The following is a 27,515-nucleotide window of genomic DNA, read 5'->3' as shown; positions in this document are numbered from 1 at the left end:
ACTGGAGTGGAAGTCCCACTTTAAGTCTAAACTAGATTATCCTTACAAATTTGGGTTATGTCTAAACATGTCCTAGAAACTGGTGAGACAGACCTGCTAGGAATCTCTTTACATAAGGAACGGAGACCCCCCTACCCCCTCCCCAGGAAATCAGCCCTGGTGGTACAGTGGTTAAAGTGCTCAGCTGCTAACCAAAAGATGGGTGGTTCAAATCCACCAGCTGCTCCACAGGAGAAAGATGTGGCAGTCTGCTTCTGTAAAGATTTATAGCCTTGAAAACTCCATAGGCAGTTCTCTATCCTACAGGGTCACTACCAGTCGGAATCGACTTGTCAATAGTGAGTTTGGGTCGCTTTGTTTGTTTGTTTTTCAAGGAAAAAGAGAGTCAGTGAGAAGTGTTGCGCTGATGACAATTCCTCAGTGAAGAGGGGAGTGATTTTGAGCATAGTTGCAGCTGACTGGAGGACACCTAGCAGCAACATGATGTCCTTAACTTAGATTATCTTCTTTTCTGGTTCCCATCGGTTTCTTTCTGGTTCTAGGAGAGAGCTGCCAAGTTACAGCAGAAGGCGTTTGTCAAAAATTCTGTCACATCAGCAGCTTAAGGCAGCTCTGGTTGAAACTCATGAAACAGAAAGGGCCTCAAAGTTAGGAAGAGTCTTCCGTGTCAGTGGAGAACTAGGCAAGGTTCGGCCACGTCAAAGCAGAGTCCCTAGCCCAGTGTGGCAGCTTTGGTAGCAAGGCCCAGGAGCAGAGGCGACAGCTGGAGTGGAGGACGCCCCTCAGGGAGTCCCGTGCGGCATCATGTCACGTCAGAGAATTCTGTGACGTTTCACGCCGATCCAGTCCAACACCACCTAACATTCAGATTGTTTAACTGCATCAGATACCAGATTAGTGGTGGCAACCCAGACAAAATCCAAAATAGCCGAGAAGGAGCTAAGGAAATTTTAAGAGGATTGCTGCCGGCGTTATATATTAATGCATCCTACATGCCAAGCGCTGTCCTAGCTGATTACATGTGTCAAGGCATTTCATCCAACATATAACTCGGAATGTCATATAAGAAATTAAAAACCGTGATTATTTAGCTAAGAAGGAGGGTGTGGGCAGAGAGGGGAGAAAGGTTTTTTCCACCGTATTTTCTTTATGCTTTCTGGGATTTTTTAAAAACAATATTATATAAAAAAAAAAAATTCTCTGCTTTTAAATGCCATCTGTAGTCCTTGGCTTTAACCAGAACCAAACCCGTTGCAGTCGAGTGGATTCCGCTCACAGCGACCAGTGTGGAAATGCCCCATAGGGTGTCCAAGGAGCAGCTGATGGACTGCAACTCTTGACCTTTTGATCAGCAGCCAAACTCTTAACCACTGTGCCACCAGGGCTCTCCCCTGTCCTTCCATCACTGTTATTTAAACTTATAAAAGACTGTCACGCCAGGTACAGCGGCCCGTCATTCAAATTGTCTCCACCGAAGACTCTGATTGGGCGGCTCGGCAGGCGCTGGTGGGCCTTCGGGAAGGGGCGGGGCGGGGCCACAGAGTAGCCCGCCGCCAGCAACCCCGGCGAGAGTCAGGCTCTCGCGGGAATCCAGAGGCCCCGGCCGCCGACCACGTGACCCCCTCGCCCCGCCCAGCTCCCGTTCCTCGAAGCGGAGGAGCCACGTTGGCGGAGCCGCTCGGTCAGGGGCGGGACCGCAGCGAGGACCGAGCGTAGTGCGTGCCCCGCCCTCCCACCCAGGGCCCGGATGAAGAGTAACGCCATTACCGCCGGAGCCTGAGAGCGCTCGCGGACGGCTAGTGGACAGTGGTCGGCTGCACCATGAGACTCCTCCCTCGCCTTCTTCTGGTTCTCCTGCTCGTGTTCCCCGCCACTTTCGTACTCAGAGGCGGCCCTGGAGGTGAGGCGAGGGCAGTGGTTGGCGGGGCTTGGCCGGGAGGGAGACGCCAGCGACGGCAACTTTGAAGTTGGGGGCTGCCACGGCTCCCGGGGTCCGGCGTCCAGTTCCCGGCCTCTGTCCGCCTTCTCACCCCCACCCCCGGCTCGTTCAGGGGCCCCAGTGCGCCGGGTGAGTCCCGGCGGGCGTCTGCGCTCGCTGCCACGCGGAGTGCGGCCGGCAGCGTCTGGCGACCTTGCCCCTGGGGCCCACGGTGCCCGCAGGTGTGGCCGGAATGGTGACCCTGGGCTTGCGCAGGGGGCGAGGGGCGGCGCGGAGCGGAGCGCGGGCAGCCGGTTTCAGCACTTGTGGCCGCCGCCCGGGCGCTCCACCCCGATGCTCTCAGCCTCAAGGCTGACGTGTCGTTAGAGAGCGCGCTGGCAGTCCTCGTTCATTCATTGACTGAAGCCCACCTAAACCGTTAAAGCCGAGTGTTTTATTCCGGTCGTCTGTGCCGCTTATCAGCACCCAATCCCTGTGTGTTACCTGGAGTCTCAATTCCAGAAAGACTCCCCATCCTCACCCCACGTCTGTTCTCCTCCCACCCCGGTGGAATGTCTTTCTGTTACTCTGCCCCCTTTTTTTTCTCCAATTGTCTTTTGTTTGTGGAAACATCGTGTGATGCTGAAAAAAAAATCTTACTTCGAGATTTAAGTTTGTTTTGTGTAGGATTATTTATGTAGCCTTATTCTTCCCAACACTTAACCCGGTGTGAAAGTAATTCTTAGATGCTCTTAGAATATCCAGAGTCATGGCATCTTGCTCTCGTTGTCAATGAGTTCAATTTACTGATCTGTGAAATGAGAGAATGTCTGACTAAATGATCCCTAGAATTCCTTTCCACTCTTACCAGTTTAAGCCAGCTGTGTGGCAAAAGTGAATGATAGTGACATGTATTCGCGAATTATGTTGTCAAGAAAAGTGAAATTACTGACTTTTCTTTCGTGGGTAGAAAACCAAGTGAGAAATAAACCACAACTGCTAATGAATTCATTTGCAGATTTAAAGAGAAATTCTTTTTCTTTAGGACCTGCTTGCTGGTTTGTTCTCGTGTGGCTTTCTAAAGAAAATTTGACAATTCTGCTTGTATTAGAATCTAGACTATCTCTTTTCAGGTTTAAAAAACTTTTTAAAGAAACATCAGTTCAATATCTAAACTGAACCTAATATTTTGTAAACATTTTTTGTGAGGAATAGTTTTTCTAAAGATGTCTTCTCTCAGTTTTTCCAATTGAAAATTGTTAGACTTTGTAGGCACAAAATACTTATTAAAAAAAAAATCAAACCTGTTGCTGTCAAGTCGGTTCTGACTCGTAGTGGCCGTATAGGGCAGAGTAGAACTGCTCCATAGTTTCCAAGGAGTGGCTGGTAGATTTGAACTGCCAACCTTTTGGTTAGCAGCTGTAGCTCCCAGCCACTGTGCCACCAGGGTTTCCAAATTCTTATTGGTTAACATTAAAACAAATAAAATAGTTTAATGTCCAATGAAATATAGAGTGCAGTCATTATATATATTCAGAAGTGCTCAGATTTCACGAAGTACAGTTTTAAAATTGTTTTATGTCAGACATGGATATTTTTCTTACTGGTTTTTGGAAATGATTTTGATAAGCAGTAGAAGCTGTCTGTCTGGTGCTCCCCCTCCCCCTTTCATAATGTGTGGTTGGATGTTCTTTAATATTTGTGCAGAAACCTTAGCCAATGAGAACCCAGGGAAGCGGAATAGCCCTCAAGGGCATGGTCCTGACCATACACCGTTTTGCTGGGTATTGCAGCATATGCACTTGCTTCCTTTTCTGCTTCCCATGTTTTTCTCTCCTCCCCTGAACTGCCACATCATCATCATTTCTGAAAAGTGTTGGAGGGCTCACTAAAACTTTGAAATCCTTTTGAGGATTTAATGTGACTTATTTATTTAGAGTACTTTTGAGCATAAAATTACAATTTATAGTTTCTTGATGTTACAGACTGTGCTTGCTCAACTTTCACTTTGTGTTTTTAAGTGTGGGGGGAGTAAAAAAAAATGTTAAGGTTTGAAGCCATATGCAAAAATAAATGCATTCTTTCTCTGCTGTCAACTGTGGAGTTTGCTGAACTGTGTTTCATTTAAGCTAGTTTTTACCGTGGGTGTAGTGCTTAGAATTACATGCTATTAAATTTAGATAGTTCTAGGTGTAGTCAACAATATTAACACTGTTTCTTACCTGGATATCGAGAATGCTGTTTTCTTTAATCGAGAATGCTTTTTTCTTTAACACTTGAGCTTTTTGTTTTAGTGGCAGGGTTTTAATTTTGGAGCTTCTTACTTTTAGAACAAACTTATTCTCTTTAATTTGCTTAACAAGATTACTTGACGTTACTAAGTGTTTTCTTTGGACTTAAGGGCATTTTTAGTTTCTGTAATTCATTTTTCAAACTGTTAAAGTGCTTTTTAAAATTAAACAGCATTTGCCTTTAATACTAGAAGTGAAATCTTTTGAGTATTATTAGATGCATTATAATCTGGCATCATTCAGGTAAACTGGGATGTTAAATTACTCTTAAGGGGAAAGCTTGTTGCCTATATTTGGTATTAAAAAACGTATTCCCAGGGGAAAGGTTAACTGCTTGTTTTATACTTCATTAGGCTCATTAGCAGTGGCTCAAGATCTTACAGAGGATGAGGAAACAGTAGAAGATTCAGTAATCGAAGATGAAGATGATGAAGCTGAGGTGGAAGAAGATGAACCCACAGATTTGGTCAGTGTTACATACTATGTAGTATGTATAGAGTGTATGTATATCTGGAGGTCTGGTGGTGCAGTGGTTAAGAGCTCAGCTGCTAACCAAGAGGCTGGCAGTTCAAATCCATCATCTGCTCCTTGGAAACCCTGTGACGCAGCTCTGCTCTGTCCTGTAGGGTCACTAATAGTTGGAATCAACTCGACAATGGGTGTGGTTTTGGTTTAGAATGAATATAATACATCTGGAATTTCTTTTTAATAGAAACAATTGGTATTAAAATTCATGCTTTTAAGGTTTGTTACTATGATTGATCAAAGTGGATTGAAGTTGGGAGAATAGGGGCCAGTTCCTTGAGGGTACAGCGTAAATGTTTTCTGAAACAGAAGGAGACGTGGAACAGAGAACCAGTCACAACCATTTGGACATGAGTGAAGGTCATGTTCTGGGAAGAGCACTGGGCATGAGTTGAGAGATTCGGGATTCATCCATTTAGCTGTCTGACTGGGCAGTTTTCATCTCTGGGTCTCACTTGCCTCCTTTCATTCATTCATTCAATAAGCAAGTATTTATTGAGTGCCTACTAAGCGTCAGGCACTTTTCTGGGTGCAGGTATGAACAAAAAAATCCTTTCCTCTGTCCTTGTGCAGTTTTCCGATGTGTGTGTGTTTTGGTGGCAGGGGGCGAGGGGCAGACAATAAACTATGTCCTCTGAAGAGTAATAAGGAGGTAAGAGCAGATGTGTTAGATTCTTCCAGCTCTGACATTTTCTTTGTAAAATCGTCCTCTGACAGTAGAAATGCTGGGCTGGAATCGGGATTGCTGCAGCATGCTTCTAGTGAATCCTGTCTGTCTTGGGCTGCTAAATCTGTCCTACAAGATTTTACTTCTTTTTTCCTCTTCCATGTGTCACCCTTGAACCTGCAACTTTTAGTGATTTTTGATTTTGTCACTTTAAGATTAAAGCACCAAATCGCCATTTTCCTGTTATGATAATATGAAAACATTTACCCTGTGTGAAGGTTTCCTCCTCTTTCAACTTACCCACATTTTTATGGAGTATGCCTCCAACTAACCGAATCTTGCTATTGTAATGATGTAATTTTTGAGTTACTGTTTTCATGCATCTTCACATAGTGTTTAATCTGAACAGAATAAAAACCAGGTGCCATCGAGTCAGCTCCAACTTATGGTGACCCCAGCTGTGTCAGAGTAGTGCCCCTACTAATTATTGTACTTTCCTAATTCCCTTCCTTTAGGAAACGTTTAGTACGTCTTTCATTCCTGTTCAGTCTTAACAACAACATTGCCTTCGATTTCAGAAAGTGAAGGCCATCGAGTGTGAATTTCTCTATACTTTCTACTACTTCTAAATGTGATTCACCATTATTCCTACATTTTATCGTTAAGAATGAGTATTCCTTACTTTCTTCTAAAGCTGGCTCTACAGCCTGTGCTCCTGATCCCATCTCCTCATTTGGGATCTTAGTAGATTACTCTTTCCTTCTGTGACTTCCTGCGTTGGTTCTTCTCAGTGAGTTGTTTCCATTAAGCCACACATGTTTATATTCTGTCCTCAACCTTAAATTGCTACTCGTTTTCTTCCCCTTACCAGCGCTCTTCTGAAAGAGTAGTATGTACAGCTTTTCTCTCCTGCTCGCTTCACTTTCATTCTCATATATCCGGTAAAACTCTTCTTCCTAGCAATCTAATTGCCAGATATCTGGCCTGTTTTCCATTGTAATCCTGTTTGAGCTATTTTCTGTGGTACCCCCTCTCTTAGTTTTTCCTGCTCCACTGCTGTTTCTTGGCTTCTCTCTCTACTACCTTTTCTTCCCTCTGCTGGCCCCCTTAATGTTGGTATTTCTTGTAGTCCTGCCGTTGTTGTTTTCCTTCCTCACCAGGGCCTGTGGTTTCAACCACTTCCACTTTGTACTGATAACTTTTAGGTCTCTTTGTATCTACCCACTTAACTTACCAAGCTCCAACTGGGAATAGAGTCTTTAAGGCGTGAGACAGTCTTCGTCCTTGAGAAATCTGTCTGTTGGGGGAAAGAGTATTTTACATAAGTATATGAACATTTTCCCCCACGTGTCTGTCAGTTTGTCCTGCTGTGGGGGCTTGTGTGTTGCTGTGATGCTAGAAGCTATGCCACCGGTGTTCAGATACCAGCAGGGTCACCCATGGAGGACAGGTTTCAGCTGAGCTAGCTTCCAGACTAAGACAGAGTAGGAAGAAGGACCCAGCAGTCTACTTCTGAAAAGCATTAGCCAGTGAAAACCTCATGAATAGCAGTGGAACATTGTCTGATATAGTGCTGGAAGATGAGCCCCCCAGGTTGGAAGGCACTCAAAAGATGACTGGGGAAGAGCTGCCTCCTCAAAGTAGAGTCGACCTTAATGACGTGGATGGAGTAAAGCTTTCGGGACCTTCATTTGCTGATGTGGCACGACTCAAAATGAGAAGAAACAGCTGCAAACATCCATTAATAATTGGAACCTGGAATTTACGAAGTATGAATCTAGGAAAGTTGGAAATCATCAAAAATGAAATGGAACGCATAAACATCGATATTCTAGGCATTAGTGAGCTGAAATGGACTGGTATTGACCATTTTGAATCAGACAATCATATAGTCTACTATGCTGGAAATGACAACTCGAAGAGGAATGGTGTTGCATTCATCGTCAAAAAGAACATTTCAAGATATATCCTGAAGTACAACGCTGTCAGTGATGGGATAATACCCATACGCCTACAAGAAAGACCAGTTAATGCGACTGTTATTCAAATTTACGCACCAACCACTGGGGCCAAAGATGAAGAGATAGAAGATTTTTATCAGTTGCTGCAGTCTGAAATTGATAATTTCAAGTCAAGATGCATTGATAATTACTGGCGATTGGAATATGAAAGTTGGAAACAAAGAAGGATCAGTAGTTGGAAAATATGGCCTTGGTGATAAAAACAATGCTGGAGATTGAGTGATAGAATTTTGCAAGACCAACGGCTTCTTCATTGCAAATACCTTCTTTCACCAACATAAACGGTGACTATACACATGGGTTTTTTGCGTATACACTTGGACCTCGCCAGATGGAACACACAGAAATCAAACTGACTACATCTGTGGAAAGAGACGATGGAAAAGCTCAATATCATCAGTCAGAACAAGGCCAGGGGCCGACTGTGGGACAGACCATCAATTGCTCATATGCAAGTTGAAGCTGAAACTGAAGAAAATCAGAGCAAGTCCACGAGAGCCAGGATGTGACCTTGAGTATATCCCACCTGAATTTAGAGACCATCTGAAGGATAGATTTGACGCATTGAACACTAGTGACCAAAGACCAGACGAGTTGTGGAATGACATCAAGGACATCATCCATGAAGAAAGTGAGAGGTCACTGAAAAGACAGGAAAGGAAGAAAAAACCAAGATGGATCTTAGAAGAGACTCTGAAACTTGCTCTTGAGCATTGAGCAGCTAAAGCAAAAGGACGAATTGGTGAAGTAAAAGAACTGAACAGAAGATTTCAAAGGGCCTCTCGAGAAGACAAAGTAAAATATTATAATGACATGTGCAAAGAGCTGTAGATGGAAAACCAAAAGGGAAGGACACGCTCGGCGTTTCTCAAGCTGAAAGAACTGAAGAAAAAAATTCAAGCCTCGAGTTTCAATAGTGAAGGATTCCATGGGGAAAACATTAAACGACGCAGGAAGCATCAAAAGAAGATGGAAGGAATACACAGAGTCATTATACCAAAAAGAATTAGTCAATATTCAACCATTTCAAGAGGTGGCATATGATCAGGAACCGATGGTACTGAAGGAAGAAGTCCAAGGTGCTCTGAAGGCACTGGTGAAAAACAAGGCTCCAGGAATTGATGGAATATCAATTGAGATGTTTCAACAAACAGATGCAGCGCTGGAGGTGCTCACTTGTCTATGCCAAGAAATATGGAAGACAGCTTCCTGGCCAACTGACTGGAAGAGATCCATATTTATGCCTAGTCCCAAGAAAGGTGATCCAACCGAATGTGGAGATTATAGAACAATATCATTAATACCACACACAAGCAAAATTTTGCTGAAGATCCTTCAAAAACGGCTGCAGCAGTATATCGACAGGGAACTGCCAGAAATTCAGGCTGGTTTCAGAAGAGGACATGGAACCAGGGATATCATTGATGTCAGATGGATCCTGGCTGAAAGCAGAGAATACCAGAAGGATGTTTACCTGTGTTTTCTTGACTATGCAAAGGCATTCAACTGTGTGGATCATAACAAACTATGGATAACACTGCGAAGAGTGGGAATTCCAGAATACTTAATTGTGCTCTAGAGGAACCTTTACATAGATCAAGAGGCAGTTGTTCGGACAGAACAAGGGGATACTGATTGGTTTAAAGTCAGGAAAGATGTGCATCAGGGTTGTATTCTTTCACCATACCTATTTAATCTGTATGCTGAACAAATAATCCGAGAAGCTGGACTATATGAAGAAGAATGGGGCATCATGATTGGAGGAAGATTCATTAACAACCTGCTCAAAGTAAAGAGGACTTGAAGCACTTATTAATGAAGATCAAAGACCACAGCCTTCAGTATGGATTACACCTCAACATCAAGAAAACAAAAATCCTCACAGCCGGACTAATGAACAACATCATGATAAACGGAGAAAAGATTGAAGTTGTCGAGGATTTCATTTTACTTGGATCCACAGTCAACAGCCATGGAAGCAGCAGTCAAGAAATCAAAAGACGCATTGCATTGGGTAAATCTGCTGCAAAGGACCTCTTCAAAGTGTTAAAGAGCAAAGATGTCACCCTGAAGACTAAGGTGCGCCTGACCCAAGCCATGGTATTTTCAATCACATATGCATGTGAAAGCTGGACAATGAATAAGGAAGACGGAAGGAGAGTTGACGCCTTTGAATTGTGGTGTTGGCGAAGGATATTGAACATACCATGGACTGCCAAAAGAATGAACAACCCCGTCTTGGAAGAAGCGCGGCCAAAATGCTCCTTAGAGGCAAGGTTGGTGAGACTGCATCTTACATACTTTGGACATGTTGTCAGGAGGGATCAGTCCCTGGAGAAGGACATCATGCTTGGCAGAGTACAGGGTCAGCGGAAAAGAGGAAGTCCCTCAACGAGCTGGATTGACACAGTGGCTGCAACAATGAGCTCAAGCATAACAACGATTGGAAAGATGGCTCAGGACCGGGCAGTGTTTCGTTCTGTTGTGCATAGGGTCGCTATGAGACGGAACCGACTCCACAGCATTTAACAACAACAACAACATGAACATCTCTGTAATCCTTATTGGTCCCTGGATAAGTGATGCAGCATTGATCTTTAAAGTAATAAATAGAAAATTTGGTCAAACTTTTATCAACTTTTTTGAGGTGTAATTTATGTAGCGTAAAATTCAAGTATGTTAAGTGTACACTTCAGTCATTTCTTCCAAATTGTGTGACTAATTCTCATGGGAAAATTCTGTTAATCATAATGGACACCTTCATAGGTAACAAGGTGCTCTAGAGCAGGGGTCAGCAAGATGTGGTCTTGGGCCAAATCTGGTCATGACCATTCTTTCACACATTTTCTGTGGCTGCTTACATGTTACAGCAGCAGAATATAGTAGCTGCAACAGGGACCTATGGCCTGAAAAGCCTAAACTATTTACCATCTGGCCCTTTACAGACAAAGCTTGTGACCCTATGCCCTAGAACCTTATAGCTCAAAGCATGGTCCGAGTACCGGCAGCATCAGTGATTCCTGGGTACTTGTTAGAAATAAAGGATTTCAGGCTTCATCCTAGACCTGAGTCAGATCAGCAAAGGCCCCCTGGGATTGGTGTGCACCTTAGAGTTTGAGGTGTGCTCAGTGATGAGGAGTAGGAAATTGAGACCACTGCTAATTCCAACAGAGTTCCAGAGAGGCACTGTTTTCTCCCAAGTCTAGTATACTTTTTATTTTTAAATGCTGTTGTATTTTTCCAATGGTAATTCCTTTTTAATCTTGTTTTTCTTAGGCAGAAGATAAAGAGGAAGAAGATTTATCTGGCGAACCTGAAGCTTCACCAAGTGCAGATACAACTATCTTATTTGTAAAAGGAGAAGGTAATATAAAAATACTAGTTTTAAGTAAGATATCAGAATTGAAAGTGACAAACTCACTTTTTGGGAAGTATTGGTAATGCATAATAAGGTCTTTATTCGTGTTCTTCTTTAACGTAATAAGTATATCATAAACAGATGGTTTTTATGAAAAAAAATTTTATGTATGAATATCCATAGCTGTGAGGTAGTATTTGTGGCATTTAAGGGGAAAAATAAATAATGCCCCTTTTAACTAGAAATTGTCTCTTTCAACAAGATTGTTTTTAAGTGTTTTTTAAACTGCCACAGCAAAGTAACTATCGTAGTTTGAACATTAAACATTAGTGAAATATTTAGGCCTTAGTTAGAGCCTCGGGTTCATTAAAAGAAAATAAATAAAATGGCTTATATCTATTGAGAGCTTTATGGCAGGTATTGTTCTCAATATCTGGCATGTATTATTTAATCTTAAAAATAGTCCTGTGAATGTTGTCACTGTCATTATTCCCATCTTACAGATAAGGAAACTGGGGTTTAGCGAGGCCATGAAAGTTGTCCGGAGTTACCCAGTTAGTAAATAGTTTGTGGAGACAGGATGCAGACCCAAATTTGTCTAACCCCAAAACCTGTGAGACGCTGGGTGAATCTCAGCTCTGTCAAGTACAATACAGTTAACTGAGGACTTCATATTGGAAGTTGAGAATTTTCTTCATCTTCTCAATTTTCTGTTTTATTTCAGTGTACTTTCTAGCCATACACCTACAAAAAGTATAATTTGATTAAAAGATTTTTTTTCTGTTTCTGTAGCTGCTTACTTAGGTTTTAGCTTCAAAACGCATTTTGACTAATTACTTAAAGTGCATAGTTACTGCCTGATTGACTTTGTATGACACAGTGAATATTACAATTTCAGGTAGATTCAGTGAACCTCTTAATAGACTATCTTTCTGTCTTTCTGCTCTACCGTTCTCTGTGCACAGATACCAGATAGTGAGCTGGAGGGGAAGATGACTTCACTAAGCCATGTAGCCCCACGGTGATAATCTTACTACCAGAAGTACACAGCTCCTGAGATCACATGATTTGGATGTGATCCGGTCTGAAATTGAGATGCTCAGTTGCATTCTTAAGTTGGGATATTAAATAGCTTTATAGACAAAAAGGTTTCAGCTTGGAATCAGCTGCAGTCCATTACTAGCTGGTGGTTGACTGGAGTGTTCTTTTGAAAAGGGTTCTGAAAATAGAGTCCACGCTCAGCAGGAAAAAGTGCCAGAATCCACTAGTAATGCCTACTTTTTATTTTGTTCTTTTTGAGTGTTTTCTAATTTTTCTGTCTCTATTTTGTGTCTTAGATTTTCCAGCAAATAACATTGTGAAGTTCCTGGTAGGCTTTACAAACAAGGGTACAGAGGACTTTGTGGTTGAATCTCTAGATGCCTCGTTCCGCTATCCTCAGGACTACCAGTTTTATATCCAGAATTTCACAGCTCTTCCTCTGAACACTGTCGTGCCACCCCAGAGACAGGCAACCTTTGAGTACTCCTTCATTCCTGCAGAGCCCATGGGTGGACGACCCTTTGGTCTGGTCATCAATCTGAACTACAAAGATTTGACTGTAAGGCCCTCTAAACCTTCATTTATTTAAAGAGAGGGATTCGGAAAACTGACATTGCCTTATAAATATTTCTGTATTTGTTCATTGAAGTTCCTGTTTTGTGGTTGAAACTGTGATAAGACGCTAAAAAAAAAAAAACCTACTGCCTTTGAGTCAATTCTGATTCATAGCGACCCTATAGGACAGAGTAGAACTGCCCCATAGAGTTTTCCAGGAGCGCCTGGTGGATTCGAACTGCCGACTTAGGGAGGCAAAAATAAATTGCATATCTGTCTCCAGGTTTGTAAATCCATAAACAGGCACTATTGCAGAGCAGAGTGAAAAGCGATATAGGCTAGAGATAGGTGTGCCCTGCTGTACTATGACTTCAGCTGTGTCTCAGAAAGAAAAGAAGCTGTAAGCCACCCAGTAGAGTACACTCCTTATTCAGATGTGAATGCATGTTAAGTGATTTGCTTTGTACTTCCTTTTGTTGCTTGCATTTTTGCCCGTTTTACTGCTTCTGTTTTTAAGTTCAGAACCCTGGTGTCTCAGTGGTTAAGCACTCACCCGCTAACCAAAAGGTCAGTGGTTCGAACCCACCAGCCACTTCACAGGAAAAAGATGTGGCAGTATGCTTCCGTAAAGATTACAGCCTTAGAAACCCTATGGGGCAGTTCTACTCTGTATCGTAAGGTTATTGTGAGTCAGAATTGACTTCAATGGCAATGGGTCCTTGTTTTGGTATTTGTAAGTTTTAAGGACTTGCTGGAACTGTTCCATCATTTTATATATTCGTGGATAAAATATAACCAAATATTTTTAAGGTAGTTTTAACAGCACAGTTTATTGTTTTGATTTATGGGAACCAGATAGCCTAATCCAAGCTCTGATGTCATTCCAATGATGTTTGCTATGTATATTACATATCCAGTGAATGAATGAAAGAAACTCACCAGAATTTTACTGCTGGAAGTTGACCTCTTGATGCCAACTATTCTAGCCTCCTTCAAATGAGAGCACATTTAAACCATTTCTTTTTCAAAATTTTTTCAGAGAAGAAAAATTCATCCTCTTTTGGAAGCTTACTCAATGTTTTCATCACCCCAGTGTCAACATGTCTCCCTTATGTCTGAGTTAAATTTCTCTTACTGCCGTTAAGTTTTCTTTTTGTCCTTAGAAGAGGGGAAGAAGGGTTTTTCATCCTTCTGTCTTCAAAATAATGTATTAAGCTTCCTCAGCTTTATAGTTAAATAGCGGGAAGAATTACTTATTTCATCTTGCTTTTAAGTAAAATGAAAGCTAATCCAACAGGCTGGTCTTATGGGGAAACTCAATTGGCATAACAAAGTTCATAATGTTCTACATCCTGGTTTGGTGAGTATTGTCTGGGGTCTTAAAAACTTGCAAGTGGTCATCTAACAAACAACTATTGGTCTCTATTTGTCTGGAACAAAAGAATGAAGGAAACCAAAGCTTCAAAGAAGAATCTAGTCCAGAGGACTAATAGCCCACATGAGCCACGGCTTCATCTAGCCTGAGACCAGAAAAACTAGATGGTGCCTAGCTACCACTACCGATGGCTTTAACCAGGGACAGAATAAAAGGTCCTGGATAGAAAGGGAGAAAAATGTAGGAAAAAAAACTCAAATTCCTAAAAAAGGCCAGACTTACTGTACCATTACAGACTCGAGGAACCCCTAGAACTACCACCCTAAGATACCCTTGTAACCTGGAACTGAAGCCACTCTGAATGGTCACCTTTCATCTAAATAATAGATTGGCATATAAAATAAACAGGATCGCTCATGAATACTGTGCTTCCTTAAATAATCAGCTGTATGAGATCAAACAGTCAGCATTTACCCTAAAACAAAGATGAGATGCCAGGGAGGGGCAAGACAACTAGATTAATGGAAACAGGACAAAAAGTGGAGATAATGAAAATGTAGACACATTGTCATGAAACAAGTTGTATAAAGATTGTCCAATGGGAACTTAATTTGCTATGTACACTTTCAACTAAAACACAACAAAATATTTTTTAAAAAGTTAACCCAACAGGCATATATATAGTTTCAGTTCGATTTTGGCTGTTACTTTCATTGGTGTGTTCTGATTCCTGGAATTGTCCAAGTAGAGGAATGCAACTTGAAAGATCTTGAAGTGAAACTTAGAGTTTAACAATAGATGACAATTTTGAAAAAGTACTACTTTTGCATGAAGCATCAAACGCTCAGAACAGCTATCTATGTATAGTCCCAGTGATTGAAAAGTGAAATGGTTTTGAACTAACAAAATTCTTTCTGATTGATAAAAGATCACAACAGAAAGATATTTGGTAGATGCTGAAATTCGCCAGTCCATTTATTACAAAGAAATTAGTTTTCAGGCCATTGTCAGTTGAGAACATGAATTTAACTTTTCTTCAGTTCGAGTTCTTAGAATAATCTGCTGTAGCATTTTCATGTTTTCCTTTATTGGGAAGCAGCAGGAGCTGGGGTTTCTCGTTTTTATTTCCTGCTTTCTCACACCACCTTCCCAAAAAGAAAGTAGGGCACAGCTTCAGTAAAGTGGGAGACGTTTTGTAGGAGAAGGTAAAGTGATAACGTTGAGTCCCTGATGTTGAGTAATGCAGTTATCTATTCATTTTGTTGAGTCTTACTGACCATCTAAGTGATGAGAAAACTATATGTCTATCATTACGGAATGGTTTTTAAGAAATCTTGTCAGTTTTCATTTTTTCAGTACATTTCAGTTTTTTTTTTTTTTTTGGTCTTTTAAACAGGGCAATGTATTCCAAGATGCTGTCTTCAATCAAACAGTTACAATCATTGAAAGAGAGGATGGGTTAGATGGAGAAACGTAAGTGAAGGTTGCAATATTACGTAGATCTTGATTTTGTAAACCAGGATTAGAAGGCTTGCTCCTGTCAAATTTTTTAATTGGTAAAAATTGTTTAGGCTGTGTAGATTTAGTGAAACCCTGACTACGCAGTCCGTACTTTTGATGATTCTTACAACTATTAATGCCAAGCTAGGAAAGATAGTTAAAACAGACAAATTTTTTTTAAGTAACTGGCTCTGTCACTCTTTCTGAATTCTTTTCCACCCCAGGCTCTCAAACTGCCCATCAGCTTAAGCTAAGTTGCATGCCTCTAGAATTGCTATTGAAAACAAATGAGGTTTTATCTTGAAAACTATTAGTGTTCTTTACAGAGGTTTATATTACGAATAATGAGCCATCACTTACTGTATACTTATATCTAAAGTGGTTGTTAAAGTGTAGAAAATAATATTTGAAGGAGACAACACCTAATGTGTCTGTTTTAAACTGAGCCTTGAATTTAACATAGCTTATAAGTAATGATGTATTTATAACATATTTTATAAGTAATTCATCTTAGATCATAGAATGGATTTTTTTTTATTGACTAGTTACTGTTAAAGCTAAAGTAAACCTGAATCTAAGTTGAACTTAAAAATACTTTTTATCCTTTTTTTTTCCCTTGAGTTATTTGGAAAGCTTTTATATCATGTGTTAGAATTATAGTTGTAATTAGCTGTGGTATTTCCAATTAATTAAAGCAAATTTATATATTTTTTTGTTATATCAGAATATTTATGTACATGTTCCTTGCTGGTCTTGGGCTGCTGGTTGTTGTTGGCCTTCATCAACTCCTAGAATCTAGAAAGGTAATTATAGATGAGTGCTCTGGGCTTGTGTACTGCCAGGTGTGTTGTGCCTTTTTAAAAGAAAACCTGAAGATGAGACTCAAATTCAGATTTAATTTTTTCATTTGTTACATTTTTTTCATGGATATGTTATTTTATACGTAAGCAGCTCAGCTTTCAGTATATTTCCTTTAATACAGAAGAGATAATTTAAACCGGAGAGATAAGTTTTAAGCAATTAAAGAGGGCCTTTCGTTTTTCGTTTGAAAAGGAGCCCTGGTGGCACAGTGGTTAAGAGCTCAGCTGCAAACCAAAAGGTCAACAGTTCGAATCCACCAACCACTCCTTGAAAACCCTGTGGAGCGGTTCTACTCTGTCCTGTAGGGTCACTATGAGTCAGAATCAACTTAACAGCAAAGGGGTTGGTTTTTGGTTGGTTTCATTTGAAAAAGGGTTTGGCTGTATTTGTTCTACAGGTGGGCGTTTTTTGTTAGAATAGTAAAATGGTAACATCAGAGTATCTGTTGTAACCATGATTTCTCACTCTGGACTTTGTCACTGTTTCTTCCACTGTGTCCTCATTTCACTTCTCTTCCCCTTTTGCTTCATCCACTACTCCCAGCCCCCACAAAACAAACAAAACCCCAAAAACACACTATTCCTCTCCGTGGAAAAGTATAGTGCTATTTATTTCCATCAAATCTGTATTAAAATTAGCAGTGTTATTAATATGCATTTTCTTTTTAAAACAGAAATGTTAATTTACGTAACTTTCTTTGCTGCATTTTGTAATAGTCAGCATTTTTGCTATAACTGTAAGTATTGGGTATATCACCTTTTTTTCCATTTGAATGAAACCATCTTTTAATTGTTTCTGTGTATTCAGAATCTAATTTGTACACGGTATACTTAATACTCTGTCTCTTACATAGGTAGCCTTGCGGGTATTTGTTTTTAGGGGGAAGGGGACTAAAGAATGGAATTGAATCACTTTTCTACTTCCTAGCCATTCTGCTACAAATACTCTCAGGAGAAAGTTTGAGGTTACAGCTTAAATGAGTTTTTATGTTCTTGTTTTTTCTGTGTCATTTTTTTCAGTGTATTCAGCTAACAGTTCAGAAACTGCATTCCTGCAGCAATTCAGTAATTATCCTGAATTTTGTTGAATATGAAAATAAATTTATTTTTCATTAAATTTGATTCTCAAAGGGGAAGAAAACTATTGTATAAATAGAATTTCTCATTTGGTTCACCAGTCGTGTAGTATATGAAGCTTTATGGCAAAGGAAAAGATCCCTCTGTAGCCTGAGAATAAATAATTACTGTGGGGATTTGCTAGATAACAATTTTTCCCTTCTAATTATTATTATTATTATTATTTTTTAGTAAGAATATATTTTAAACCTGGAAAAGAAAAATACTTATCTCTAAAGTACCTTTTAAATATGTTTCTGTGTTCTTTTAGCGCAAGAGACCCATACAGAAAGTAGAAATGGGTACGTCAAGTCAGAATGATGTTGATATGAGTTGGATTCCTCAGGAAACTTTGAATCAGATCAGTAAGTGCTTTAAAGACTTTGCTAGGAAGTTTTTGTCTTAATATCTTAGATTTAGCAAAAAATGCTTGCTTGATACCATTTAAAATTCATCTCTCCGTTACTTCTATAGAATCTAGTACAATGATTATGAAGACTTTCAAAGACTTAGTCAATGTGATTTTTTTTTATACTTTAATTTAGAAATGCTTCCAATCCTGCGGTTTATTTACAAATGTGTGAATTCTCTATATTCCTAATCTTTTTCCTGTCTCTCTTCTTTCCTGTTGCATCAGTGCAGAGTAGAAGAGGTGAGGCAATTAATTTTTTTTAATGGTGTTTGCAGTAGTATTGGGGGCTCTTGTCTATAGCATGTGAATACATCAAGTTTAATGAGTGATGGAATGGTTTTCTAGTATTGTGCTTACTGGAAAAACTAGTCACTACAGCTTGAAAGAATAAACATGAAATTAATACCTAACGGATATATTTCAGTTCTGTTACATATGCAGTTAGCTAAAATATTAATCTGTAGAAAGGATTTTTTTTCTAATTGTAGAAGAACTTCTAAAAAAAGTTACAAAAGGCATATGAGCTTACTGTAAAAAACTAAACGGTCTAGAAGTGAAAAAGCTAAGATCGTCTCCTGGCTCCACTAATCCCACTTTGGTGTTAAGTTTGTGTATTATTCTAGGTATTTTCTATACGTATATAAGCATGTATGTCTGTGGTTTCTGTGTGAGTGTTTTGCAGAAATGAGATCCTACTGTACACACTTGATTTTTCATGCCCTGGATATCCTTATGTTAATGACATGTTCCTTTACTTCATTCTCTTAATAACTACGTGGTATTCCTACATATGTGTGTTCTAATAGGGTAAACCTCTTTTAGGTGGAAGGATATTTAAGTCATTTTCAGTTTTTCACTATTACAAATACAGTAATTAATATTTTTATGTATAAATTTGTAGGATACATTCTTAAAAGTGGAAGTTAGGTCGAAGGTTGTATATATTTAAGTTTTTATGGGAAGTGTCAACACTTCCCTCCAAAAGATAGGACCAGTTTCTGTTTTTAACAGCGTACAATATTGCTTGCTTCTCCTCCACCCTCGCTAATCATTCTCAAGTGTTATCAAATGTTGTAGTCTGTCAGTGTGTTAAATGGGAAATAGCATCTCATGAGGTTGGACTTCCTCACACTTAAATGTACTGACCATTTAGTATTTCATTTCCTGGGAATTGGCTGTTCAAGTCCTTTCCAGTTTAAAAAATTGAATCTTTTTTTAATGCTTCCTGTGGGCTCTTGGTATTGAAACATAATTACAGTATGGTAGGCGCTTTATTACAACTGGCTGCAGAGTAACGAGACCATAGGAGGGACCTTGTCCCTCCAGGAGAGCTTGGAAGGCATTCACAGGAGGAGTTCATGTCCCGAAAGCTTGGCGATAAGGAGTTTTCAAGGTTTTGTGTGCTAGGCTAAGGACAGTTGACTTACCTTCTAGGTAAAAGGGAGTCAGATTGTTGTTAGGTGCTGCTGAGTTGATATTGAATCATGGTGACCCCATGTAACAAACATTAATATTTTTGCTTAATTTTGTGTGTTTTTGTATATTGTTTCTCTTACGCTTGATTTTTTAGAGCAGTGGTTCTTAAACTTTAATATGCATCAGAATCACCTGGAAGCCTTGTTGAACACAGATTGCTGGGCCCCACCTCCAGAGGTTCAGATTCAGTAGGTCTAGGGTGGGACCCAAGAATTTGCATGGACTACATACACTTTGAAAACCTTTTTTGTTAGAACGTGGCTTTCTTAAAGGAGTTGAGTCAGGTTGCTAGTGACTTAGGAAGAAGTAGTCATTGTCTTTGGAAGACAGGACATGTACTTTGCATATTTGAGGGCGGAGTGAAGAAAACCAAGGGAATTTTGAAGATCATGGAGCAGGAGGTGTGCATGGAAGCAGAGGCTCCAACCTGTTGCTGCGAAGTCGATTCTGACTCAAAGTGACCCTATAGGACAGAGTAGAACTGCCCCATAGAGTTTCCAAGGAGTGGCTGGTGGATTTGAACTGCCAACCTCTTGGTTAGCAGCCAGGTTCTTCACCACTGCGCCACCAGGGCTTCTGGAGGCTCCAAGTTTGGTGAACTTAGCTTTGGAGAGGGCTGGCATAATAACTAGTGTGTTTAAAAGGCTTAATGTCACTTTGTCATACTGGGGGGGCTTGTGTGTTGGCTGTGATGCTGGAAGCTGTGCCATCGGCATACAGATACTAGCAGGGTTACCCATTGTGGACAGATTTCAACTGAACTTCCGGGCTAAGACCGACTAGGAAAAAACAACTGGCAGTCTACTTCTGAAAGGAGTTAGCCAGTGAAAAGCTTATGAATAGCAGCAGAGCATTGCATGATACAGTGCCTGAAGATGAGCCCCTCAGATTGAAAGACACTCAAAAGACACAGGAGGGGTCAGTCCCTGGAGGAGGACATCATGCTTGGTAAAGTAGAGGGTCAGCAAAAAAGAGGAAGACCCTTTATAAGTTGGATTAACACAGTGGCTGCAACAGGGGGCTCAAGCATAACAACAATTGTGAGGATAGTGCAGGACCAGGTAGTATTTCCTTCTGTTACACGTAGGGTCGCTATGAGTCAGAACCAACTCAATGGCACCTAGCAACAACATTTAATATAGCAAGAACTTTCTCATCTCCATCTCACTTATCAGAATATAAGGGAAGGAGGGGTGGTTTGAAACAGTTTGAGCCTATTACTAAGCATTTTTTTTCCTAATACCTTTGGCATTTCACATTAGGGTGCCTGAGCATCCCTGAAGTTAGGGAAGTTAAAGCAAATACATACAATTGGAAGTCTTTAACTGTGACAGGTTAGCTGATTTTAATAGAAAAGCATGGGATCTGTGCATAGGGAAACCCTAATCAGAAGCTGTAAAAAGGAAGTCTTTTGTATAATTTGAGTTTCTTGTTAACTTGGGCTAATTAGAAAACTTGTGACTTAAATCTCTTTAATAAAAGTTATTTATATAGTACTGCTCCCTAGGTGGGATAGAAAGTTAGACTGGCTGTGCAGTCTAAGAACAAGGATGTAAGTGAATTTAAGTTTTGCTAAAAATGTTTCCTTTGTTCTAAAAATGGAGAAAGTTGTAGTGACTTAAGCTTTTACTGTAATGAAGTAGGTGGATGTCGAAAACCTTCTTTCAGTGGGCAGAGCGGAGGCTTCAGGTCGACCCCGTTATTCAGTATCTTGGGAGCAACGTGTTTCCTTGTGCTTAACTGATTGTTTTCCTGTGTAGTTTAAGCTTTCCTTTTAAAAGCTAAAATATTTTGGTCCTGAATATTTTGTTGGATTTTTATTTTTCCTTTCAGTTTTTTAGTTTTAGGGGGAAGTGTTAGGTAGGGAATTGTTTTTTGTTAGCTGAGAAGCATCATTACACACATCAGTTATTGACCTTTGCTGAAATAAAGTGCCACTTTTTAACCGTTTGGTATTTGGAGCCATTTTCCCAAAAGCTAAATGACCCCAAAATGCTACCTTACTCTGTTTCTCATTTGTCTGCTTCCAAACTCTGATGTGCTAGACACCAGATAATTGAGGTTTTTAAACTCGCTGTTAGGGTAAGCTGAATTGGCTGCCTTAACTGTGTGTTTGAAAAGGATGCTGCAGGGCCTCAGAGGCCCACTTCCATGTGCAGGTGATTGAAATTGTTGGAAGTCAGTAATCACCACTCTACATCTACTTGTTCACAGTTGATGTTCATACAGATTGCTGTTTGATTCTAGAGTACTTTTTGAAGTACTTTTTTTTTAACCCTCAGAGGTGAGATTATATTCAGCATACTGGTTATTTTTGTGTGTGTGTGTGATTGGTTAATTGTGTAAGGGCAGCGGTTCTTAGCCTTTTTTAAGTACCTTTTTGAAAATCTGATGAAAGTTGGAGACTTTCTTCATTATAGGAATGCATCCATGCTCAGACTTTTGAACTTGGTTTTAGTCAAGTTCAAAAACCCCCTGTAGCCCACCTATTACTAATCTGTTTAATAGAGTATTGAGGTCAATTTTCATGTGATTTATGGACTCAGTCTTAACTAACTCTTAAGCAGACTATTCGTTTAAGCAGAATTTTTATTCTTTTTTGATAAACATTTACTATATATATTTTAAATATAGGTATAGTGTTTGAAAAATAGAAATAAAGATGTTTTGGGTAGCTTTTTTATCTTTCCTATCATTATTCAGGAAATGCTTACAAATGAACCCCATCCACCCATTGACCCATTGCCATTGAGTTGATTCCGACTCATAGCGACCCTATAGGATGGAGTAGAACTGCCCCATAGGGTTTCCAAGGAGCACCTGGTGAATTTGAACTGCCAGCCCTTTGGTTAGCAGCTGTAGCACTTAACCACTACGCCACCAGGGTTTCCATGAGCCCCCAAAATTCGGTGTAAACATCTTTTTTCAGTCCTTCACTTTTTAATGAAACTTACAGATGGCTCCTCATATTGGATAAAAGTAGAACTGATGGTTTCTGGTCAATAGACGCCAGTAAGAATTCAGCATAGGAGATAAAGGGAGAGAGGTAAAAAGACAGTGCTTGTATATGTAGGATGGTCTTAGTATAGAAATATTGTCTCATTTCCTTTATCCTGCTTATTCCAGGTAAATTTGTAAAATTGCAAAAAATTAAGAAAACTGCATGATTGTGTTTGTAAATATTGAGTCTTTAATTTGCAACCAACATAAAAGTTTTGAGCTGCAAATTTTATACCTTTTAAACTATTCCTAAAAGTGTTTACTTATGCAAGTATAAACATTAAATTATAGAATTGAAGTTTTTGCATGGTGTCTTCAACATTACAGTAACCAGAATTAGATCTTTTCCTTCCTGTTACAAAAATGTTTCATTTTAATGGGAGTTACTTCTTGAAAGGTTATTTTAAAAACTTATAGCTAGGTAAGAAGCATTTATTATTAGGTGGTATTCTTGCATGTGTATGTTTAACTTAGAAGTTGAAGAAAATACTTTTTAAATATCTTTTAAGTCCAACATGTATACAATAGTCAGGCAAGCTTAAAACTTTTTCATTTCTTTCAGATAAAGCATCACCAAGAAGGTTGCCCAGGAAGCGGGCACAGAAGAGATCGGTGGGATCTGATGAGTAAATGTTCCTTTGTGCGACCGTTCAGTCTTTACTTAACCTGCCCTAATGTTTTTCGGCCTGATGGGAATTAGTGCAGCGAAGCCATATCACCACAGAAGGCACCTGCTACTTCTGTGTGGACTGAGCAATCAGAGTCTGTGGCGATAATATTGCTGAAAGTGCACTGCATTCATTTTTCTGAAGTAACAAATTTGGTTTTTTTAAAACCATTAAAATCTATGTGTGTGCGTGTGAATGTATGTGAGCAGTTGGTCTTAACCAGAATCGTTGTTGAACTCCTTGAATGCCTTTAGAATACTCAGCATAATGCTGTTGTCTCGTCCTTATTGACATTTTCTGATATTCCCTCCCCACCAAACTCAGTGACTATTTGCCCAGTATGATCATAGATGTCATTCTTTAGACTGTTTTAAAGAAAATAATGTATTTCTTCTTCAGAATAGTTCACATCCCCATTGATGGCACCAGATAGCATTCTGTTGTCATTGTGGCTGTTTCACAAGTAGTATTCTAAAGGCGCAGGCAGGAGTAGCTACTTTTTAGCAATAGGGTTGTTTTGGTATTTTGCTGCTGTTTACTATAATGCGCACATTCAGAAAACGTCGCAAATGAGCTCAAGGAATTTGGGGACCTTTAGCAACAAAATTGTGAAACATGAAAATTCAGCTGACTTTGATATCTAAAACTCAACCCCACCCTCCTTTTTTAACAAAAGGAAAATAGTACCTGTGCAGACTGAGTGGTGTTGTCCATCGTTGTTCTGGTTTTGACCCAGAGGATAGCTCTGAAATGATGGCAGACCTACGTAGTGTTTTTTTAAAGAGACAAGTTTTCTCTCCCTGTTAGAAACCTTGCTTTTAAAAAATCGCAGTGGTCTACAGACTAAGCAGAATGTCAAGTTACAAGGCTAAAGATATATTCCAACTAATTCTAATCTAGAAAGGCAATGACTTTGATTTTTTTTGTTGTTGTTGTTAACTAATTGTTTTTATCTAATCCTTTGGGTATTTCAGGTGTGGCATGAACTTTTTTTAGTTCATCTGAAAAATTCTAAAAATGTAAGCACTTAAGATCCTCAGAATCAGAATTAAATTGAACTCCATAAAATCCTCTTAGAGTTATACTCTTGCTGTGGGTGGTAAATTGTTTACTCTGAATAAAGGATTAAGTAAAATAGTAAGAACAAAGAAGAGGGAAAAACCCTCTGTCTTTAAGCCATATTCTCTCACATATATTTTTAAGGAAATGTGTCTGTTGAATTCCTGACCTGTTTATTCTCCTTCTCCCTGTAATCCCCACCTATCTGAGCCAGAGCCAATGACGATAGAATAGAAATTATTCCATGGTTCTTAATCACTTTGCAAGGAGGGGCTGAGACGTCAAATTACCTATATTGACATTGCTAGACTGTTAACTGTCTATACCCGTATATGAAGTGTTTGAGTTTTTAACTGGGCTCTGTGATCAGTGGTTCATTTTGAAAAAGCTTTTTGAGCTGTAAGAAATTGCATGGCTTGTTTAATGCAATGTGAGACCCTCCACTTTCTCAAGGAATGTATTCTAAAATATTTTTGTAGATGTCCAAATTGGTGAAACTACTAGGATGTGATGCAGAGACGTATATAATTACAAAATGTAAATGGCCTCTAGAGAGTTTTATTGACTACCTGGTAGCAAGCAGGCAATGGCCAAGCCACACTGAGTTACAGCCACCAGCCCCTCTCCTCTGTGAGCCTTACGTGGCAGCCCTTCCACCTCTGAGGCTCAGACCAGTGCCTCAGACATGTAGAATTTATCACCTCTCTCATTCTCTTTTTTTTTTTTTTTTTTAAGTATAGATTGGGAACAGTTGAAAACTCTTAAATCTACAGATGCCGGGAGTCTACTGTAGCATCAATAAGTAGTTAGCAGAAACTAACTCCATAATGAATGGAATTTAGTTCCACACATGGTTTGTTCAAGCACACTTATAAGTAGCCTGTTTTTTAATGACTTTTTAAAATGTAAATATTTGAATGAATTTTTTGTTTGTTTTGATATATTCTTCTGCTATACCACCATGGTTTCAGAATTCATCTTTTGAGCGGGTTGGTTTCATAATCTGTAAAATGAACCTAAGGATCTTGTGTATCATACGTGTTTCTCTGATATGTGAGGATAATGTTTTCATAAAGCATGGATCTGTCCTGGTTGTGTAGCTTCATTACTCACGGTGGTCGGTCTTACACAGCAAGTGGCTTTTAAGACTGGTCCTGCCCCCTCGTACTGTCTCAGGAGGGGGAATGGGAAAAAATGGGACCTCAAACTTAGAAACCTAAGGAAACGTAGAAATCAGAAGGAAAGGAACATTAAATTGACTTTAATGAGATCTTCTATCTTAAATTCAGAAAATAATGACTTTGATAGGAGGGAAAGGCAAATTTAATCCTTACAGAAAATATTTAAAAGCAGGTGCCTAAAAGGCCTATTTGCAGTGAAGTAAACTGAAATTGTATTTTGGCTCTTGGGGAAAGGAGGGACAGTGATGTGCACTGAAGCCTTTAAGTGGTTTGTGTTATTTTAGTGGCACAGTAAATGAATGTAATAATATGTAAGGCCCCTTATAGCGTTCATCTTTTCTAGTACAGTGATCTCCATACCCTTGGTATAAAGGAAAATGTTCCTGGTTAGTGCGTTTGAATAGTGAAATAATTTAAGTAATTTACCACAGCTTTGGGTGGCATCATTTATACCTGTAGAGCTAAAATCAGTGTATTTGCTCTACTTTTATTGAATAAAACCCTGCTTTGAACCACTGTCCCTGGTGTAGTGAAGAGCAGCCTGGCACAAATAAGACCCCTGTTACTAGAACAAGTGGAAGATTAGGTTTGGCTGCTAGGGTGGTCTGTGTGTCTATAAGAACATCATCCTTAGAGGATATTAGGAAGGACAAACAAAACTTAAGAACTAGCTTAAAAACATGTGGGTAATAAGTTCTTGAGGACTTTTTAATGAACTTTAATAGTATTTGTGTGTTTTTCATTTACACAAAAGCGTGGACTTTACAGTAATTACATCATCTTAATTTCAGGGGCTGATTTTTTCTTTTTTAGATTTTAGAATTCTTCAGGAATATAGCTCTTAGGTTTGGGTACCATTGAACTGCTCTTAGAAAGCAGTGAGAAGGGAACTCATTTATTAAACATCAGCTTTGTGTGCTCTGTGTCATGGCCCTTTCCATTCATTATCCCATAAACCTTCACAACAACCCACTGAAGGAAGGTGATACGGTTCTTCTTTTATAGATGGATAACAAAACCTGCTGAGTTTCAGGCGCTTGCTCAAGGTGACACATCAAATATGGAGTCAGGGCTTATTCTGAAACTCACATGTTCTTTCCCCTGCACCGTGTTTCAGGTGGAAGTTTTATAGAATTAAGCATTTGAGCAGTTCATTAATACTTTCTGTTCCAGAATCCAGCAACCGGAAAGCTCAGATAACCTCAGTACTGAATGTACTGCATGTTTACTCTACCAAACCCAAACCAAACCCAGTGCTGTTGAGCACTGCCAACCCTTTGGTTAGCAGCCGTAGCACTTAACCACTACGCCACCAGGGTTTTCATTTACTGTACAGTAGCATATAAATACCAGTTTACCCCCACCCACCCAAACCAAGCCCACTGCCATCGAGTCAATTCTGTAGGTCAGAGTAGAACTGCCCCATAGCGTGTCCAAGGCTGTAAATCTTTACAGAAGAAGGCTGCCACATCGTTCTCCCATGGAGCAGCTGGTGGGTTTGAACCACCAACCTTCTGGTTCGCAGCCAAGCGCTTTAACCACTGCACCACCAGGGTTCTTTCAGTTAACTCCACAACACTATCAAACCCCATTATTGAACTACCATAAATTGATTTGTGTGTTAATGTTTATGGTATGAATATTTAGTTATTTGACATTTGATGTTTTGTTTTTGTTACGTGATTATTCAGTTATCCATAGTACACTGTTTAATCTCTATTAATGACAGTTCTTTATATGTCCCATTGACTAATAGAATCACGGTCTTTAAAAACATTTTCTTCAAGGTAGATTTAATAGGTTAATTAGGTTTTTGAGTTTTTAAAGAGTTGAAGGATTCGTCTGTATGTCAGAGATGAGTGTTCGCCCTTGGATTATATAAGCCCATAGTGGTAGAGCTGGGATTACAGGTAAGTCTTCTGTCTCGTCTTCATATTTGAATGGATGTCTAGCTCTCAGGAAGACTAGACATCCATTCAAATATGGCTTTCTCTCAGGCATAATGGGGCCTGAGAAAATTCAGTACCCCTAGAAAACAAAGTCCATAAATCACAAAGATGATTTGACCGTGCCTCCCATTGTCCCCCTAGTGTCCCTTATGCTGATTTCTGTCATGGCAGTTGTGACAATCTGACACCTTGTAGACATGTCTGTCTCCCTCTGCTAGCCTGGGAGCTCTATGTCTTTTATCCCCAGCTTACAGTACATGATCGTAATGTGGAAACCCATTGCTGTTTTTTAAAGAAAGAAAAGAAATGTGGGCAGGTTTTCATTTGCCATTATTCCATGTGATTGGTGTGGTTCAGAAATATTCCTGGTGCTAACCCAGTGTTGTTGGCACTCTGCCCTGCCCAGTTTGTAAGCCTGTGAGGTTGGACAGTAGTCTAGCATGCTAGCCTGGAAGTCTGGAGACCTCTGGGCACTACTGACAGTGACCTTTGGAAGGCAGCTAATCTCCAGTCTTTGTGTGTTGTTTGTAAATTGAGTGATAG

General features: G+C 39.7%; 1 protein-coding gene across 2 annotated transcripts; it reads left to right on the top strand.

Moving 5' to 3' along the window:
* The first annotated feature begins 1,730 nt into the window (after window positions 1-1,730).
* On the top strand, window positions 1,731-25,535 carry SSR1 (signal sequence receptor subunit 1). 2 transcript variants are annotated; one of them, XM_003417865.4, is made up of 8 exons: window positions 1,732-1,900; window positions 4,563-4,675; window positions 10,699-10,786; window positions 12,118-12,380; window positions 15,148-15,224; window positions 15,976-16,054; window positions 17,499-17,592; window positions 22,678-25,535. In XM_003417865.4, the coding sequence occupies exons 1-8, from the start codon at window positions 1,822-1,824 to the stop codon at window positions 22,743-22,745; spliced, it is 861 nt and encodes a 286-aa protein (XP_003417913.1). In that variant the 5' UTR covers window positions 1,732-1,821; the 3' UTR covers window positions 22,746-25,535. The 2 variants fall into 2 exon arrangements, with proteins under 2 accessions (XP_010595868.1, XP_003417913.1); XM_010597566.3 differs by lacking the exon at window positions 17,499-17,592 and having other exon boundaries at window positions 1,731-1,900.
* Window positions 25,536-27,515: the final 1,980 nt, after the last annotated feature.

The sequence above is a fragment of the Loxodonta africana genome, chromosome 1, assembly GCF_030014295.1.
Source record: "Loxodonta africana isolate mLoxAfr1 chromosome 1, mLoxAfr1.hap2, whole genome shotgun sequence".
Lineage (NCBI taxonomy): Eukaryota > Metazoa > Chordata > Mammalia > Proboscidea > Elephantidae > Loxodonta > Loxodonta africana.
The sequence above is the reverse complement of the archived record's forward strand: the minus strand, read 5'-3'. Positions and strand labels throughout refer to the sequence as shown.

Bases quoted from the DNA above. Each gene is read 5' to 3' on its own strand.
- SSR1 (XM_003417865.4), top strand. From the start codon at position 1,822: ATGAGACTCCTCCCTCGCCTTCTTCTGGTTCTCCTGCTCGTGTTCCCC. The intron at 4,676-10,698 runs GTCAGTGTTACA...TGTTTTTCTTAG, and splicing joins AAGATGAACCCACAGATTTG to GCAGAAGATAAAGAGGAAGA. The intron at 15,225-15,975 runs GTAAGTGAAGGT...TTGTTATATCAG, and splicing joins GATGGGTTAGATGGAGAAAC to AATATTTATGTACATGTTCC.